Source organism: Daphnia pulicaria, chromosome 8 (genome assembly GCF_021234035.1).
Source record: "Daphnia pulicaria isolate SC F1-1A chromosome 8, SC_F0-13Bv2, whole genome shotgun sequence".
In the NCBI taxonomy this organism is placed as follows: domain Eukaryota; kingdom Metazoa; phylum Arthropoda; class Branchiopoda; order Diplostraca; family Daphniidae; genus Daphnia; species Daphnia pulicaria.
The window spans coordinates 12,007,151-12,024,976 of NC_060920.1; the positions used below are offsets into that span (position 1 = coordinate 12,007,151).

At 44.8% G+C, this 17,826-nt stretch overlaps 2 protein-coding genes across 8 annotated transcripts in view; one reads left to right on the forward strand and one right to left on the reverse strand.

Moving 5' to 3' along the window:
- The window catches only part of LOC124311431, a 16,786-nt gene extending 13,083 nt beyond the window's left edge, over positions 1–3,703 (forward strand). The window contains exon 5 of one of the 2 annotated variants that reach the window (XR_006909810.1): positions 3,691–3,703. The gene's annotated coding sequence lies outside the window, so the exon portion shown is untranslated. Of the gene's footprint in view, positions 1–3,687 lie in introns of both variants that reach the window. The other variant, XR_006909811.1, reaches the window with a different exon arrangement.
- The window catches only part of LOC124310839 (mitogen-activated protein kinase-binding protein 1-like), a 23,106-nt gene extending 5,892 nt beyond the window's left edge, over positions 1–17,214 (reverse strand). For 2 of the 6 annotated variants that reach the window (XM_046774904.1, XM_046774899.1), the window contains exons 1-14: positions 12,312–12,840; positions 5,995–6,086; positions 4,830–5,043; positions 4,168–4,383; positions 3,721–3,903; positions 3,240–3,536; positions 2,931–3,131; positions 2,391–2,572; positions 2,003–2,156; positions 1,637–1,771; positions 1,318–1,521; positions 592–1,222; positions 402–505; positions 79–150 (exon numbers count right to left, since the gene is read on the reverse strand). In XM_046774904.1, the coding sequence (XP_046630860.1) occupies positions 79–150; positions 402–505; positions 592–1,222; positions 1,318–1,521; positions 1,637–1,771; positions 2,003–2,156; positions 2,391–2,572; positions 2,931–3,131; positions 3,240–3,536; positions 3,721–3,903; positions 4,168–4,383; positions 4,830–5,043; positions 5,995–6,086; positions 12,312–12,410 (2,784 nt within the window). In that variant the 5' untranslated portion in view covers positions 12,411–12,840. Of the gene's footprint in view, positions 1–78; positions 151–401; positions 506–591; positions 1,223–1,317; positions 1,522–1,636; positions 1,772–2,002; positions 2,157–2,390; positions 2,573–2,930; positions 3,132–3,239; positions 3,537–3,720; positions 3,904–4,167; positions 4,384–4,829; positions 5,044–5,994; positions 6,087–6,470; positions 6,849–12,311; positions 12,841–16,700; positions 16,841–16,989 lie in introns of those variants that run through there. The other 4 variants (XM_046774902.1, XM_046774901.1, XM_046774900.1 and 1 more) reach the window with 4 other exon arrangements.
- Positions 17,215–17,826: the final 612 nt, after the last annotated feature.

Sequence of the window (17,826 nt, forward strand, 5' to 3'; positions counted from 1 at the left end):
TTTGCTTTGGTTTGTTCTCTGCAAATTGTTATTGACAAAGAAATAAGGCGCTAAGCTGTCAGGTGAATAAGTTTATACCTGGAAAGCGAGAGAGGCGCGCTCGATTTCATCGAGGCTCGCAGGACAAGGGACAAATTCGTCAGGTTCGTTCTGAGTAAGTAAATACAGACAAAAAGATATAAGAGACGAAAAAGCTTGGCAAAATTAGCAAACCGAGCCGCCATTTTCTTTCAAAGGGTGGCAAGCAAATAACTCAAGGGGGGTACAAGCAAACAAGTTACAGTTAAGTTACAAGTTAAGATTCTAGCCGGGACGGGGAATGTAGTCGGGTTACGAAAAAACACACAAAGCGTAACGGCAAACAACAATAGAATGGTGACACAATCCGCATCTCTTTTTACCTCTTTGAGAAATGTCCCGTCGTTGCGGCCGTAGCTGCGGAACTCGTTACTCTCCAGTGAGCTGTCCTTGGAACCGTCGGAGTCTGCCAGGTTTCCTTTCTCCACTGCGCACAGAGCCGAATGAGGATTAGTTTAGCCATTGCCACATCTGAAATGATGAGATCTACACGGAGAGAAGCCGCAAACTTACTCTGAGACGGAGGGAAAGGAATGACACTGTCGCCTTGGTAAAATGACTTGACAGTGATGCCCGATGCGTTGGTGGTATCCATCCTCTGTGCCCATCGACCCTTTGGCAAGTCGACACCTCCCTTGTTCGTACTATTGCTTCCGGGTTTGGGTGGATTGTTTTCACCGATTTGCTTCTTGGCCCACAGGGGCAGCTGACCGACGCTGAAACGATAGTCTTCCTCCATCCCTTGTTGGTTAGCGTTGGCATTGGGATCAAACAATTCCGGCGGGGGAGAACCGAATTCCTCATTATCGGTTTTAAGATCCGGCGAAAGGGGTCCGCCACTGCCGCTACCTCCGTGAGTGTTGTAAGTGGCCCGCCGGCTCTCTTTGGCCGCTCGGGCGCTCTGTTGAGTCAGCCGGGCTTGAACCGTCACAGTCATATCGTGCGGCAACTTCCATATGAAGACGCACCCATCGCCCGAAACGCTGACCAGGTGCTTGCCATCATTAGTGAAGCGCAGACCAGTCACCAGCTCAGAGTGGCCATACATGGTGGCCATGCATTCGCCGGAATAGTAATCGTAGACGGCCAACGTCTTATCCGTGCAGCTGGTGGCCACGTATAGGCCGCTGCTGTCCAGGCAGAGCTGCATCGCAACAGAACAAACACATAAATAGTTAATATATGTATTATGTAATAATCCCCCCCCCCCTCCCGGCATTCGATTCCGGTGAGCCGTACCTTGATAAGCGTTCCATCATCGCTGTTGGATCCCTTGAAAGTCTTGCTGTGCTTGCCAGTGGACGTGTTGTAAACTCTGACGCTGCGATCCTGGCATGCCGTCAAGATGTGTTTCTGGCTCTGGTCCGATTCCATGTCGTAAAAGGTGGTCTTGCCGACGATATTGTGTCCGCGGGCAAACTGCACCTGACTGTTGCCATTAGCCTGTTCAAAAGAAAAGAGATGTTGTTGATCGTTTATTTTTATATTTTTTACGACTCTGCGTTATTGAACGGCCATTATTTGAACAAAGAAAAAGGAAAGAAACAAACGGTTTTACCTGTTGCAGCTGGCGGAATATGAGCGACTTATCGGCACCGCAAGAGACCATCTGAAAGAGTCCATGACTTAAAACGAACCGCACAGAAGTGATGGACGACGAATGGTCATCCAGCGTCTGTACAAAACTGTAACCCTGTCGTAACGGAGGGGAGAGCACAAAAGATCAATTAATTTGAGTGAGTCTATAAATAACTTAAGAAAAAAAACGAGCGGTAATAGTAATAGACTAATAGCGGTTATTTTCTTGTTTTTTTTTGTTTTGTTTTGAGTTTGTTTTGTTTCGTTTTTTTCTCCACCGTCTTCACATCACGCTTTTAACGTTTTTTTTATGACTAGTAGAATTGACAATTGAGTTCATTTTTACCTGATCGACACTAAAGATGTGAATGAGACGATCGCGCGAAGCCGAAGCCAAGAGTCTTAATCCGGATTCGGGCTTCGAGTATTCCAAACTCAACACTTCCGAGTCGTGGGCTTCGATTTTGTAGAGTTGATCCATGAATTGCATGTCGTGAATCCTAAGCAAAATGCGTAGAGGTCAGATAAAAGTCACATGAACACGTAGGCATTCACAAGCAATTATTACTAAGTGTCTTAGTCAGTCAACTGCTCATCTGGCCGTGTAATTACCCACATCCGTTACATCTCCAGCGCACGGCGGATGAATCAAACAATCAAACACACAATCAAACAGGCAGACAGACATCCTTCCGCTCTTTCGCATGTGATAACTGAACGATGGGAGAACTTACCGAATGTTACCGGCTCGGTCACCCGAAGCCAGGTGTTTGCCATCCGGACTAATCCGGATGCATCGGACACCATTACGGGCATCATAAGTCGAGTCAGTCTTGTCCGACGAGCCGCCTGCAGCTAGATCCTGATCCTTCAGGAAAGCTAATTCTTGATCAACGTACAAGGTCTTGAGAAGATCCTATTTTTTCATTGTTGTTGAAAAGAAAAAGAAAACGGAATAAGTAATCATACTAAATTACACATTTCCATGTGCGCGAAGCCCTTGGACTTGGGACTGCGCTCGACGACGTGCATACGAGTGAGACATAAACTAAGTAGGTTAAGGATCGACTAATCCCGTGTCGTATTTCATTTGGCTCGACGCTAGTCTGCCAGGAAAGCGATAACATCATTGTCTGTGCTCAATAGTCAAGTATGGCTCAAACCTATGTAGCCAATACAACCCATTACCAAAGAACTAAACTGGGACCAGGACCGTTGAAATGGAAATGGGTAAAGCATCTTTTATATTCGCTTGTTGTTTTTTTTTCCCTTACGTTGCTGTAAATGTTGCGCCGGTAGATGGTGTTGGTGCCCATGTTGGGGTCGAGATTCCAGACGCGGATCGTATCGTCACTCGAGCAGGTCACGAACGAGCCAGTGGGCAGAACGCCCTTCATGCCTTCTTTGGAAGAGGGGTACGATTCGACGCCCCAAATGCAGGCAGCGTGGTACAAAAACGAATGCGATTTGCCAACCTGCCGTAAAAAGAAGAAAAAGAAAAAAGAAAAGAGAACACGACGGTGAATAACGTGAGGACCCAGCCCGAGGACGAAAGGATTTGGCTGGGAAAGAAGAGTCCGTACCTTGCGGATGTCGGTGATGTCCCACAAGTAGAGGCTGCGATCGCTGTAGACGCAGGCCACCTTGTGGTTCGTCTCGTCGTAGGTGAGCGCCACCGTGTCCGGGTATTTGGCATTGGCCGGATGCGAGGCCATGTGACTGATGGAGAGACCCTTGGCGACGTCGACGCCGAGGTAGTGCGTCCTCGGCAAAGTCGTGACGAACTGCAGCGTAAATGGACTGAAGCATCGGACGATGCCGTCAGCGCAGCCGACAAATATGTGCTGCTCGCCAACCACCAAGCAATTGGCGCTCGACGTCTATTGGCGTGACGGGCGGCCACGGGAACGGTTCAATAAAAATAATAAAAACAAATAAATTGGAGAAAACGTATTCGAAATCGTCAATCACACAGGTGGGGGGTGGGTGGATTGGGAGTAGTTCGGTTAACGGTTTGTTTACAAGTCAAAGCAGAAGAAGTTGTGCGCTAGAAGCGGTTGTTACCCTTAATTCGACCCATTTGTCCAGGAGGCGACGGTTGTTGAATTCACAGAGGAGGCCCGTCTTGGTGATGGCGTACGTCGAGTCGCCCATCTCACCGCGACCGCATCCGACGTCACAAAAGTAGTTGTTGCGCTGCTCGCCCAAAATGGCCGAACGGCCCATCAGCGGCACAGGTTCCTTATACTGCGCACAGCGCACGCACGTCATTTCCCAGTATGGATGACGGATAAGAACCAACCGACCACGACCAGACGGCAGACGATCGGCAATAAACCAAAAATAAAATAAAATGGGGAAGAAAATAAAAAGATGAAAAATAGCGTGACCATTAGCATCAATCAATCGATGGCGAAATAAAACACGAAATAAGAAAGAGCCGAGAAAGAGAAAAACAAAAAAATAAAAAACCGAAACGTGGGGTTATTAAAATCGAACGAAAAAACGAACCTTGGCCGATCGAGAATATTCCAGGTACCAAAATTTGACGTGCCGGTTACCCACCGTCACGAAGTAGGAGCCGTTCTCTGCAAACGAGACGGCCTTCACCTTGGACGACACCTTGTTGGAGGCCACTTTGACGCCGCTACGCCAATCCCATACGTTGACAATCATGTCGTGTTGCGAGCCAACCGACACCACGTACTTGTGGTTGGGCGAAAAAGCCTGAAACATTTCGTGCGTAGAAATCAAGAAGGATCAAGGAAATATATAACTGTCAAAAAACAACAACAACAACAACAAGAAAAGAAAAAAAAAACAAGACAGAGAAGACAGAGAATCCATCACGAAAGTCTCGTCTTGGGGGCTTGAGAGAATTTCCACCAATTAAAAACCAACTCGATTTTGGGTAAGAAATAATAACAAGTTTGACACTGGAATGTCGATGGAAAAAGAATGACGACTAACAACAACAGCTTAAATTCGATTGCGGCGAGAAGCTCCGCGTGTTATTTAGAAGATAAAAGGCTTTTACAGTTTGAATCGAAATTCTCCTCCGCCTTTTTTTTTCCCCGTGAATCGCAAGAATGGGAATGTCAAATGAGAGAACCACAGAAAAATGAGAATAAGGAAACGGAGGAGGGAAAAAAAAGGAGAAGAAGAAAACTTACCGCGCAAACGACGCCGAACTTGTGCCCGGCAAATTCCGCCACCTGGCTCCTATCGGCCAGATCCCAAATGCGGACCGAGGGCTGGTGACCGCATTCGCCCGTCACCAGGTACTTGCCATCGGCCGAAAAAGCCACCGCCGTTAGCGTTTTACGCGACGGATTGACAATGTGAGTCTGGCGATTCTTGCGTGGGTTGAACAACACCACGGCGCATCTGTCCACCAACAACAAAGAAGAAGAAGAATAAGAAAAAGAACGGATTAGAATAATGGTCTTGGCACACGATGAATAAATAATTAACTGTAGACAACAACAATGAGAGACTTTGGTAGACAGACACCGTAGAGAGGAGGGAAAAGGGAGAGCTGCCAAACGAATATTTCGAGGGTCGTTTCGTAACAGACACATTCACGTCATCCATCACGAAATCAATCAACGATGACGACGACGACGACGAGAGATCTCGGACTAGGCCGATTCATCACTGAAACGCAAGTTCCTTCCAGGGAGACCCACCCGAAAAAAAAAAAACAAAAACAAAAAAACAACCGTAGCCTTCTGGCGCCAGGAATGCGCATGGACGGCAGTCAGGACTCACGGAGCAAAGAGAAAAAAAAAAATTCACGAAATGGGGAACAGAAAAGAGAGAGTGGACATAGACCGTGACCAAATGAATCAGCAGCAACTGCCCAACATATTGCAAACGGATGGCAAGGTAGGCAACGCACGTCAAGGTTTTGAAGAGAAAAAAAAAGATGACGTTATATACCGAGACGGAATAGAAAGAGTGACCAACATTTTATTGCCGACTATAAAAGATTCACGGCTGTGCCACCATTTTCTGCACACCATTCCGGACTCCGGAGTGGACGTTTGTTTGGTTAACTTTTTTGTTTACGATTTTCAAACATCTTTTGACAGAGACATGCAAATTTCGTGTTGAGGATTTCATCCACTGGTTTTTTTCTTCTTCTTCTTCTTTTAATAAAGAGCGCCGATTAAAAAGGCGCAGCGAATACAATCAAAACAACGAAACGGTCAGCGTGAAGGGGAAATGATGGATCATCGTCCGACTTGGCAACATTTTTTACCAGAAAAAAAAATGACGAAGAAAATGAAGAAAGAAATGATAATAGAGTGACGTGAATGTACAGTTGCTACATACCCCGCAGGATAGGCGATGGTTCCCGTATTGGGATCGCAGGCGAGCGCCGCATTTGATGTGACGGTCAACCCCAGGACGCGTTCCAGCTTCACCTGTGTTTTTTTGGGGATGAAAAGAAAGAAAATTGAATGAAAATTGAAATCATCCAAAACTGTTAAACCACGTAACACAAAGGGACACAAAAAAGGAAACAATGGAGGGGCGAGACCGATGGGGGGTCATCCAACGGCGCAAAGCAAAAAGAACGTCCGTCCCCCTTTCGCACGGACATTGTCTTGCGTCTCTTTCCTACTCAAAAGAGTCAACAAGACAAGAACTGCAACAGCAAGCGCCATCGCCTCCGACCGCAGAGAAATGGGCGTTGCGCGGTGGGTGGGTTTGTGGAGGGGGTTTCGGTACAAAATAAACAAAAACTCATTTGACTGCATATTCAGCCTGTCCTTTCTTATTCTTTAGCCTCTTGGTCGTCTTCTCACCTGGCCGTGCCAGGCGACTTCCTTAGCGGCCAGAGGATGATGGAGCGATTCTTCATTGTTGGTCGCGGACGAGGAGAAGGCTACGGGCGCCATGGTGGACAACACATCCGTAACCAAAATGGAGAGACACACGCACTCACTTGTCAACAACACACAGACACACAAACGCACACAAGACACACACGGCGAGAAAAGATACAGAAACTAGTGTCAGGCTGTCAAAGAGGCCAAAGAAAAATCGCCGCCCGAAAAGAGACACGCCACGATTGGGTGTGCGTGAGCCTCGTCTGTGAGTGTGAATAGTTAAGAACTCCAAAGGGTCCAACTCGACAACTTGCGGGAGTACCGACCTGCACGAACTGCCGACTCAAAGTGAGTGGAATACTGGAATTTCTCGTAGAGAGGCCAGCGACATAGTCCCGTCGGCCGTTTTCTCTCTTCTTCCCTCATTCTTTTCGTTAGTCTTTTTATTCGTTCTCTTCTTCTCTCTCATTCCTCCTCTTCTTTCTCTCGGCTGCTACCGCCCTCTGGCTGCCGATCACGAACGCGAAGAAACGAGCCCATAAGGCGCGAATACCACGATAAAGAGAAATGAAAAAAAAAGAAGAATGAAGAAGAATAAGAAAGAAAGAAAGAAAAAAAAAGAAATCGAGGCTAACGACGCGTTCCGCCGTTCGCCGATCAAACAGAACGTGATTCTACCCCGTCGCAAACGGGTTAAGGTTGCGGATATTCATTGCGGAAACGAGCGAAACGAAAAGAGCCTGGCGAGAAAGAAATTAAATAACGATATTAACCGAAAAGAGTCAATAAAAGAAAAGAAAACGATGGGCGATCAAGTTGAGCAGTCGACCGTCATTTCCGGATATGTTAACGCGAGGGGAACCCAATTTCCTTCTTTGCTCCGGTGTCATCGGCAATGAGTGGGAGAAACAAGATGACGAAGCCGCGATCTCAATTCCACACACACACACTTGAGAGAGAGAGAGAGAGAGAGAGAGAGAGGGAGACGAGCAAGAAACAATTGAAGACCGCAATGGGATTACGAGGACGACATTCAGAAACGTCAAAACCTCACGGATCAAAAAACACGTTGGAAAAACATTTAAAAAAAAAGAACTTTGATAATATTATATACTATCTGCTTTCTTCCATTTTTATGAAGGGTAATCATCAGACTACAACACACACCTCAAACGCATTAAGTATGCATTCCGCGCCTCTGTAACGTCTATTTTTATATTCGACCATTTTCTTGTTAGTCCCGACACAACAAAAGACATTCCACAGTCGCCCTAGATTCTTTCGACTTTTTCGTGAATGCGGAGAAAATTCCGGCCGGATGAAAAGGCCAGCAAGTATCTCCTATTTTCATTTCTCTAAAGTAAATTTGAACCCATTCCTCCTTCCTCTTCTTTTCTGCCAGAGTCAACTATTCTTAACTACACAACCCAGACAGATTGGGTGGTTAGAATGGTTGTTGTTTGCGATTCCAATAGCGAAAGGACTCTCTCCTTCGCGCCCGTTCTCTTGCGGACTTGCGGTTCTTACGCCTTTGCTCTTCAAGACCATTTTTCCTCCTCTTTTCTTCACTTTTCGGGGTATACTTTTTGTTGACGACTAGGCGATCACGGCATTTTCTGTGAGCGTCAAGTCGAGCGCGGAACAACGCCCACCCATAAAAAAATAAAAAGGGAAAATGAGAAGCGCATTTCGAAGTTGAAAAGGAGTGGCGATGATACACATTTTCTGATTGCGATTGTTCAAAATCAAATCCGCCACGGAAATCAAACAAGAGCGGTGCGCTCAGTCCATGGCGATTTCTGGGTCGAACGTCGAGAGTTTCTTCCCCTTTTCTCTGCGCGATTGCGATCGGAGCGAGACGAGAGCATTGTTTATTGATATCTTGACGGATCATGATGGATACGACCCGTGCTCAATGCAAATGGCACGGAGAAAACCAATTAATAAAGAAAAAACGGGTTGAAAATGTCCAAAAATAAAAAAAAAGAAAGGAGAAAATGAGAACTAAAGAGAAATCCAAATTACTCAAATTGAAAAAGAATAAAAGAATTCGCAATCCCTAAAAGGAGAGGGCGAAGATGTCGCCTTCAGACATCTTCGCAATTGTTGTTATTGTTTCGCCTTTACTTTGTCTGTTGCCTGTCGTCTAACGTAGCCAAAGGGGAATCTGAACGACCCGCTGGGTCTCACGTGCGTTCGGTCGGGCCATTCAACAAAGACAAAAAAAGTCACGGACTTTTTTTTTTTTTCATTTTTTGTTCTTTCCAGGTCGAATCCTCTTCTCTACCCCGATACCCCCAAAAAATGCTGAAAGCTTTCCGTCATCGTGTGTAACACACCCAGACTGAAACATACTACCTGTCGAGACGAGAGAACCTGTTGTAATAATTTTCAAATAACAACCGAAAGAAAGAAAAAAAAGGGAACAAGACAGGAGAGGAAGAAACAAAGAAAAAGGGGCAATTTCTTCAAATTTCAATTTTTTACCCATTTTTCTTCCTTCATTTGAATAATAGAAACGTCTGACATTCCCCAGTTACAGCGTTAACCTTTGCCTCGGCAGTTGAACGTCAATCCTTTTGAAGAAAAAATGAATTTTTCAAAAAAAGGGGGGGATTAAAACAAACGAGCTGTACCCTGATTAGACCTCCATAAACATTTTGTCCAAAAAATATACGAAAACCAAGCGTCATTATCTTATAAGTTCAGAGACGGGAGTACAAGGCAACTGCTCTCCAATAAACGAACTATGCCGGGACTTAACGGTAATCTCGCACCATACAGATGACGCAGGAACAGAACAGAACGGAGCAGACCAGACCAGACCAGACCGTATGGTAAATCTAAGCTAACAGGTGGAAAGAGAGGCTTTTTCACACACCAACAAACCATATGCTGCCTTTGCCTGCCTCCAACATTATGTACAGATAAGTACACACATAAAAAAGGGGGTCTCCGTCTTTTTTTTTTCTCTCTCTTCTTTCCTTTTTAAATTTCTACGTAACGGACAGGCTTGATTTAACTCGGATTCGGGAGTTTCATTTCCTTTTTCCCGTGGCCGCAGTCTCGATAACAGGGGCGCAACACGCCTGTCTATCACGACGCGGCTACAGATAATCCAATGATCTGCCAGTGGCGTGATACCAAGCAATACTGGCGTTAACGATCAAAAGAAAGAACAACAACAACAACAGAGTCGGTTACAATTGAGAGAACAGACTCGGCAAGTAGTCGACTGCCAGCACTGCTATTTGGTTCTCCGCTGTTTTTGTTGTTTGCCAGAGCCCAGAGGAGGCAGAAATTAAACACCGTGAATGAACACAACCCAAATGGCCATAATCGATTTCGCCATTTCACATCGAAAGCGTGGTCCCGGAAACTCAGCGTTCCTCACGACTGCCCGTCTACGTGAGTGTGAGTGTGTGTGTGATTTTCGGGCTATTTTTATTTTCTCGTTTAATTGAAAAATAGAAAATCGTGCTGCCAGTTTTCGGTCGACGTATTTTTTCCAAAACAACGAGGCAAAGAAGTCAAATAATAATAAAACAAATTAAAACGAAATGGTATAAAAGGGGGACGGACGGACTAGTGATCACAGTCAGTATTTTCCTAATAACAATAATAATCTACGCCTTGTACAATAAAGCCATTAGCAACCCCTGGTAGGATATGGAGGGCGGTTCCATCAGACCAGCACCGAGTTTACGAAACACCAAAAAAAATCACATAATAGTATTATATAGAATATGTCCACTATTTCATGTTATGAAATTCAATAAGGAAAGGGAAAATAATAAAAAAAAAAAAAATAGAAAAAAAAGGTTGCTGCGTCGGGCTCCATTTACACACGCATACAGGGAGTGAAAGAGAGGGGGAATTTGAAACGTGCCGGAGCATAAGAGAAGCTGGGAAAATGGTTTTTCTTTTCAAAGTGCAATACGAATATATAGAGGACTAGACGATTGTGGTTTTGGTGGTTGTGTGTATATCTGTCCTCTGAGCTCGACACAGTTTCTCTCTCTCTTTCCTAAATTACACTCTCAACCGTGTCGGCAGGAAATTCAACAGTCAACCCTCCCAAAAAACGCCAACAGGTAGACAAATCATCAAAAGCCAATACCAGCGGCCGTCGGATGCAACCGACAAAAACAAAAGAAGAGAGAAATAGCGACGATTGCATGTCACCTTGTTCTCAATTCTTGTGACAGTCTCTAACGCCATCATCGTTAAGTAATAACAAACATAAAAAGGTGGAAAGTCGAAAAAAACCGGTTGGATTTTGGCGTGATTTTTCGGCGTTTGCCATCAATCCGTCCGCTTTCGTGGTCGGCGTGCAAGTTTTTATCTTTTTTTATTCCTTTTTTTTGGGCGACCCGGACCGGAGTTTTTAGTGCGGAATGACAATGGTTCGGGACAGGGGGAGAAAGGAAGTGATATTTTCACTTCACTAAGAGAACCCGACACATGGAATGGGGGGGATGTTGGGTGTCGGTTGATGTTTTTTTATTTTTAAATGGATTCCAGGCAGCAAATCAGCTACGGAAATTAAAGCTGTCGCAGAGAGCAAAGGGAGAGGAAGGCGGCGAGTGGAACGAAATGAGCCGCGACCAGAGCTCATTTCGAAGAAAACGGACGATGGAGGAAAAGAATTAAGAGGGAACGAAAGAAAAAATAAAATAAAATAAAACGGTAAGACGTCGGAGACGGCCGAGCAATTTCCAGGCAGAGCAGAGAAAAGGCCATTTCTCTTCGTCCAATTTCCAAAAGTCAGACCCACTTTTTTCTTTTCTTTTCGAAAAAGGTATTTTTTTTTAACTCAAACCCTCCCGATATTCAGGCCATCTTCAAAATGTTTGGCAATAACATCTCCTCGTCGTTGGCTTTTCTTCCCATTCTCTTCATTTTCTACTATAATGACTGTGACATCTAACGACTAGACGAGTGAACGGAAATGGGGACATCTTTTGCCGACTTTGCAGGAATAGAAATCCCGAGTCACGATTAAAATGAATCGGCGAATATCGTAAAAACAAAACAAGACCACAGGAGAAAAATAACCAAGCCCTCAACGTCCTTCACTCAGTCCAACGATAACATTTCACCGCAATTTCTCCCCTCCGTTTCTTTTCTCTTTTTGATAAGATGTCAAATTCAGGAGGAAACGTAAAGTCGTTAAAGGCCCGACAAGCAAATAAACCGTGGCTCGTCGTTGTCGTCAACAACGACGACGACGCCGCAGGTAAATCCGCAGGAAGTTGATAAAGTACGATTGCCAGTTAGGAAAAAGCCGATTGTTGATTTTCTTTTTCTTTTTGATATTTTCTTCAAAAAGAGAAAGAGAAGGGAAACATAAATAAATAAGCGGCCAGAGCGCTCGCGCGCGCGCATGTTCAGCATTCTAAAACACATTTCTCCGATAAAGGATTTCGAGCAGGAACGAGAAAAAGAAAAAAAAAGGAAAATAGGAGAAGAACCTGCTCGGGAGTCCCAAAAATGGAATGCGCAGACACAATTTTTCCCGAAGAGGAGGAAAGATAAGAAGGGCCATGGGTGGAGTGTATATAGAGAGAAGCGAATGAAACATTATGTAAGGTTTCTTTTTTTTTCCCCGACGAACCATCGATCGTTTTCTTTCGTTGACTTTTCTCTGAAAATCTCGTCCAGCCCAGCCAACACCACAAGAAAAGAGGAGGCAAAAATGGGAGAAAGATTTTTTCAACAAGGGCGTGTTACGTGCGCGGTTTTTTTTTGTGTGTGTGTGTATGTGTGCGTCTTGTTATTATTTCTTTAGACTTCTCCTTTTTCTATAAAGCTTACTCTCTTCTGGTTGTTGTTGACGACCTCATTCACCGCTGCTTTGGGTCCTGGCATCGGCTCCGGCACCCGTCCGTTAATGACGACGTTCTTCTGAAGCATCTTTTTTTTTATCTTCCCCTTTTTTTAACTGATAATCGATCACTAACGACTCGTACAGTTTAGTCAGACATGCGTACTGCACGTATAATAACAATAATAACAGACAAGCCACAAGGCGGTGGCGGCAGCATCAGCAACAGAAGAACAAAAATAAAAACACTCCCTTATCACTTCATGTTTTCTTTTCTTTTAGACAACGGCAAAAAACACCGACACTGGGCGCTACTGATTCGCACCTGGCCCCCTTTTTTTCGGTTAACAATGATAATCACCAGAGAACGAAACAATGTTGAAAGTCTCTGCCTATCTCTGCCTATCTCGGCCTCTCTCTCTCTCTCACTTTCTTTCGTTTGTTTGTTGTTAATTTGATTTTATCTTTTCCGTTCGACGTTCGTTGTGAACGGGTCGCAGGCACGGGACAAACTGGACGATCGAGACAGTGGCCACAGGGACGACCTCGTTCGAATGGGCGGCCGTAGACGGACCAGGGGAGTATCAAAAACAACATGTACACACCAGAGACTCGTGTGCAACACACCTACCCACCCAACCCAGAGCTTAGCTCATTCGTCGAACCTGGGAGTGCACCTGACTCGAAAAAAAAAGGGAAAATGGAAAAGGCTTCTCTCTCTCTCTCTGTGTCTTTCTCTTCTCTTTTATTTCTTTTTCTTGTTGCTTCCCTTTCTCTTTCCGTTTGAGAACGAGCGCCATTTACACACACACACACACACAAGTGCAATGTGTTTGCTTTTCTCATTCGTGATGTTCAGCTGCGAGTCGAGAGGAAACATCCGACTGACCTCGACCTAGTAGTCCTCCCCGATTTGTAAACATGCCGCTACTCCTGCCATTTTCTTGTTTTGTTTTTCATCACTATTATTTCCAATCATCAGAGAGGTGGTAGTGTTTGTTTCGATCATTTCGCTACCACGACGACGGCGGGGTTTCTATTTCGCACGCCTTGAACTTGCAGATGAAAAAAGAAAAAGTGAAATTCAAGAATGAGCTCCGCCAAGCGGAAACAAGGATTGGAAGCCCCACATTCGGTCGGTCGGTCGGTGTGTTTTCCACATCATCAGAGTCACGTTGTATCTGTGGCTGTCAGTCGCGAAGGGCTTTTCACTATCGGCGTCCTCCATGCGTCTCATTCAATGTCGAACCCAAAAGAAGAAAAGAAGGAAAGACAACAACAACAAGCCATTTCGATTTGACGGAGGAGCCAAATTGGACGACCGTAAAACAAAGATATACCTTAGGAGATGTTGTACAGCCGAAGGTGAAACGAGCCAAGGGAATTCTACTACGACTACTGCTACTACTACTTCTAGAGTCAGAACGACCGGCACATTCATATTCATTTGTGGTAATTTCGGTCACGAGGTAATAACCTCTGACGAGAGTAGACAACCAGAAAAAGAAAAAAAGAAGAAAAATCGAGATGCGCCAACACAAAAAACCAGAGAGTCACGGCTTTTATCAGACATGGCCATCTGCTCACGAAATGTATAGTTATGGGGTGGAGAATATAGTGGGGGGCTCGGGAAAAATACGTCCCATTTCAATTGATCACGACGAGCTATAAAAAACAAAAAGTGACGCAACGGCGTGTGGGTGTGCGCGGGAATGCGATATCTGTAATCCCACGGGGCGTAAAGTGCAGAAACGGCCGCGATGATTGACAACAATTCAAAGAAACGCTCGAATCCGACGCGATGTACACAGATTGGCCGGTCGTCGGTGGTGGTGGCTAGATGGTGTCGAGAGATATTAATCTCTCCTTTCTCGAATTTCAAAGCGCTCAAGGGCACGGAGGAAAACGAGGCTCAAACAAGAGAGAAAACGGCTCGTTTCTTTTTATATGTAATCAAGATAAACATTTGAGGAGAAGACGACGACGACGACGAACAAGAAGAAGACGACGGGTTATTTTCTTTTCAAACTCCCCATCCGTCGCGCAGACAATGAGGGAGGAGAGACATCAAGTGGGACCGCTGTTGCACTTTTGTTGCCATCAACCGGAGGAGATCCAGCCATCACTGGAGGTGGTGCGCGAAACTTTCTCTTTCTTCGCCGTCATAATTGGTGGAGCTTAGCCCATTCTTCATTTCTCCTTTTTTTTTTCTCAAGAGACTTTTGAAACAAGAACTTGTAGTCCGTCCGCCTTTTTGTCAACCGAGGTCGCCCGTCACTCCCGTCGGTGCCCACAATAATCCCGACAGCATCCGCAATGTACATGCGAGAGCTGGCCCACCTCGCCAACTTTGACAGGTGCCCAAGTCTCTCTTTCCCTCCCTCCTTTTATTACAACGCCGATGTCCATTTCGGGACAATGCCATTCGCTCGCCAAGGTTCCTCTCAAAGTCTATACTCTTTCGGGCCACTCTTTTGTTTACTATTCAAGATTGGCTAGAAGACACACGGAACCACTTTTTTTTCCCTCTCCATGTTGTTATCGAGCCAACCTAGAGGGGGAAACGTATCGAGGAAGACGATCGATCGGGGATACAAAACAAATCAAAAGTTGATTCACGGCCTTGACGACGACGAACGCGGGACCAGTGCGCCCGGAATGCCAAAGCAGCCCGCACACAACGTCCCAGCAAATGAATAATCACCAGAAAGTGAAAACGGTTTTGAAAAAACGAAGGTAAGCAGAGTGAATATTGGAATACACATGCGCTCGAGGAGGAATCTTGACCGACCGTTTTCTCTCTCGTTTGAAACGTGATCTGAATGCTGACCATCGACTCTCGCTAGCTGACCAACAAGTAATCCCTTTTTCATGCCTTCTGCCTCATTCTCCTTCTTTTCCACAAAGTCAAAAAGGAGTCTAAAAATGGAGAGTGGTGGCCATCGGGAGACGAAAAAGCGAGAAGAGATCCTGCGCCATCTTCGGGCCGGCTGATTAATGGCTATCCCGAGAATGGTTTATCGTAATGGTCAACCTTACGTTTCTTCCAAGGGCTTCTTGCTCAAACTGTAGCCTACAGTGGGATCACGACGTCACGTCACTAAACACAACAGGGGGGGCAAACGCAACAACCCAACAGTCACGTTGGCTCTTCGGTAGGAAGAATCCTTACAACAACTCGTTTCGGAGTTTGTAAACCAGTGCCGACTAGTTTAATTACTTCGGAACTTTAGTTGTTGTTTTTTTCTTCTTTTTTTTGTTCAAAGAGGGAGAAAGAGAGAGTGGAGAGACTGGCCGTTAAAGGAGACCGCACGTTCAAAAAACAAAAAATTTACATCCCGTCAGCCCATTTTGGGATGGAATGGTGCAGCAAAATAGGATCCTTCCACATTCCGATTGTTTCCCATTCGTAGCTTTGGGACTTTTAATATGCCGTTTTATACGAGTGATATGAAGGATTCGGAGGAGAAGAGGAGGAGGGGGACACATAGTAAGTAACATCCCAATTGCCCGCCAGGTTTCGAAAAATAAAAAAAATAAGTCTAGGACGATTCAAAGTCGAAAAAGCCTTCCAAATTGGAAGGCTTCCATAGTCTGTTGCGTTTCTGCGGCACGCACAGCCGACAGGTGCCGCTTTCGTACAAACAAATGAGCAAACGAGAATTGGGCACTGTTGGCGATTGGGTGGATACCGGGTTGGCTTCGTATCGAGTTTAAATATGGAGAGGCGTTGTTTCCAGACTGCAGCTGCGATTCCCTTGACCGCCCAAGATAGCCAAAAAGATTCTCTTCTCTCTATAAAAGCCTCCAACAACAAAAGAGTTCTCTCCTATTGTGGACGCTGGAATAGATAAAATAATCCATCACCTCTCGCTTCCTTCCCATCAAGTTGAAGACGGGAATCTGTCGCTTTCGATCACCGGCAACGATGAGAGAATGAGAGAAACGAGCGTGAAATTAGCATAAATTAATTAAGGGGTACCCCTGACAACCTACACGGCTATGCCACTCCTTTATGTATTGAAACTGTATCTAGGTGAATGAAGTAAAGTAGCACTTGAAGATGATGATGGCAATGTTTACTATAAGGGAACACCACACCGGTGGTTCAAGTTATGGATGCCTGCTGGGCATGTTTCCTCAGAAATGCAAGACGATGACTCACATGACATCCAAAACCATCTGAAACGTATCTGATTCAAAATGAGCACCCAACCATGTGGATGGTGAAAGACAAGCGTAGGTGCCTAGATTCATCATATCTTACAAAACCCCACGAGCAATAAACAAAAAGACTGGGAGCGGGAAATGTGGGGGATAAGCCAAATGTGTGGGCCAATACCACAGTGTGCTGGAGTGCAAATGTTATGTGTGCTTACCCGTTCTGAAACAGCAACATCTTCTTTTCCTCTTTTAAGCTGAGGAACCCTTATGACTTTTCCCTCTTGATTTCCTGCAAACTCCATCACAATTTAGCTCTTTCAGGCACGTTGGATGGATCACACAAATGACACCTGGACTGAAACAAACGAAAAGACAAAAAAGAGCCAAACATTAATCAAATAGCTAGCTTTATGTGTAAGAAGGAAACTCACAAACAATAGAATAACTGTCAACACGACCACGCAGGCTGTGACTTCTTTACAACTTTTGACATGATTAATTTACCTTCAGTAAGAAACAGAAAACGACATGACAGACACACACGACGAATCCTTGGTGTCGAACGGAATGAACACGATAGAGTACAACGAAAACTAGAATTTATAGAAGTCGATCACATAAAGAAAGAAGTGGATCAAAGCCGAATGTGTGAACGTATGATCACTAGGGTTATAATGCAGAAGAGAACGTTCGTTTCATTTATACAAAGACGGTTACGATTTTTATGAATGTCAGTCCGAGCCGAGAACCGCACCAACGCCATCTAACGTTTCATTTGTAAGTCAAGTACGTGAGACGGTTTCAGTCGACAGATGGCGTGGGCATTTTGTAATGAAAAAAAAAATTGTGACGTAAAAATTCCCGGAAATAAATGTATTGAATTCTGTGGGTAGGATTTCTTCAGGATTTGATTTCCTTTTCATCGCAACGAATGTAATTTTCCATTTTCAGGAAATGGTGAGGTCCTGCGGATAAATTACGTAGATTTCGTACCACCCCCCCCATTCCCTAAAGACAATTTTTCGGAAGGTTTCAAAATGAAATTCAAATTTAAATTGAAGAAACTCGATAGTCTAAAGTAAGTTAGCCATTGGTTATACACAAAGACCAGTATACATATTTCCATTCTGAAACTGAATAGACGTTACGTGTCCTGATGTAAAAGTTCAAAGTTGGACTAGATCGCTGAGTCCTCGAAATCTTGGACATGTTCTGGTGAATGCCGGAAAAATTAACAAGAAACAAAAAAGCAGAGATTCAAAATATTCCCTTTTTTCGTCAGAAGTTGACCACTACTAAAAATAGGGCGGTTCCTTATTTCGGCGACAACAGTATAGGTCA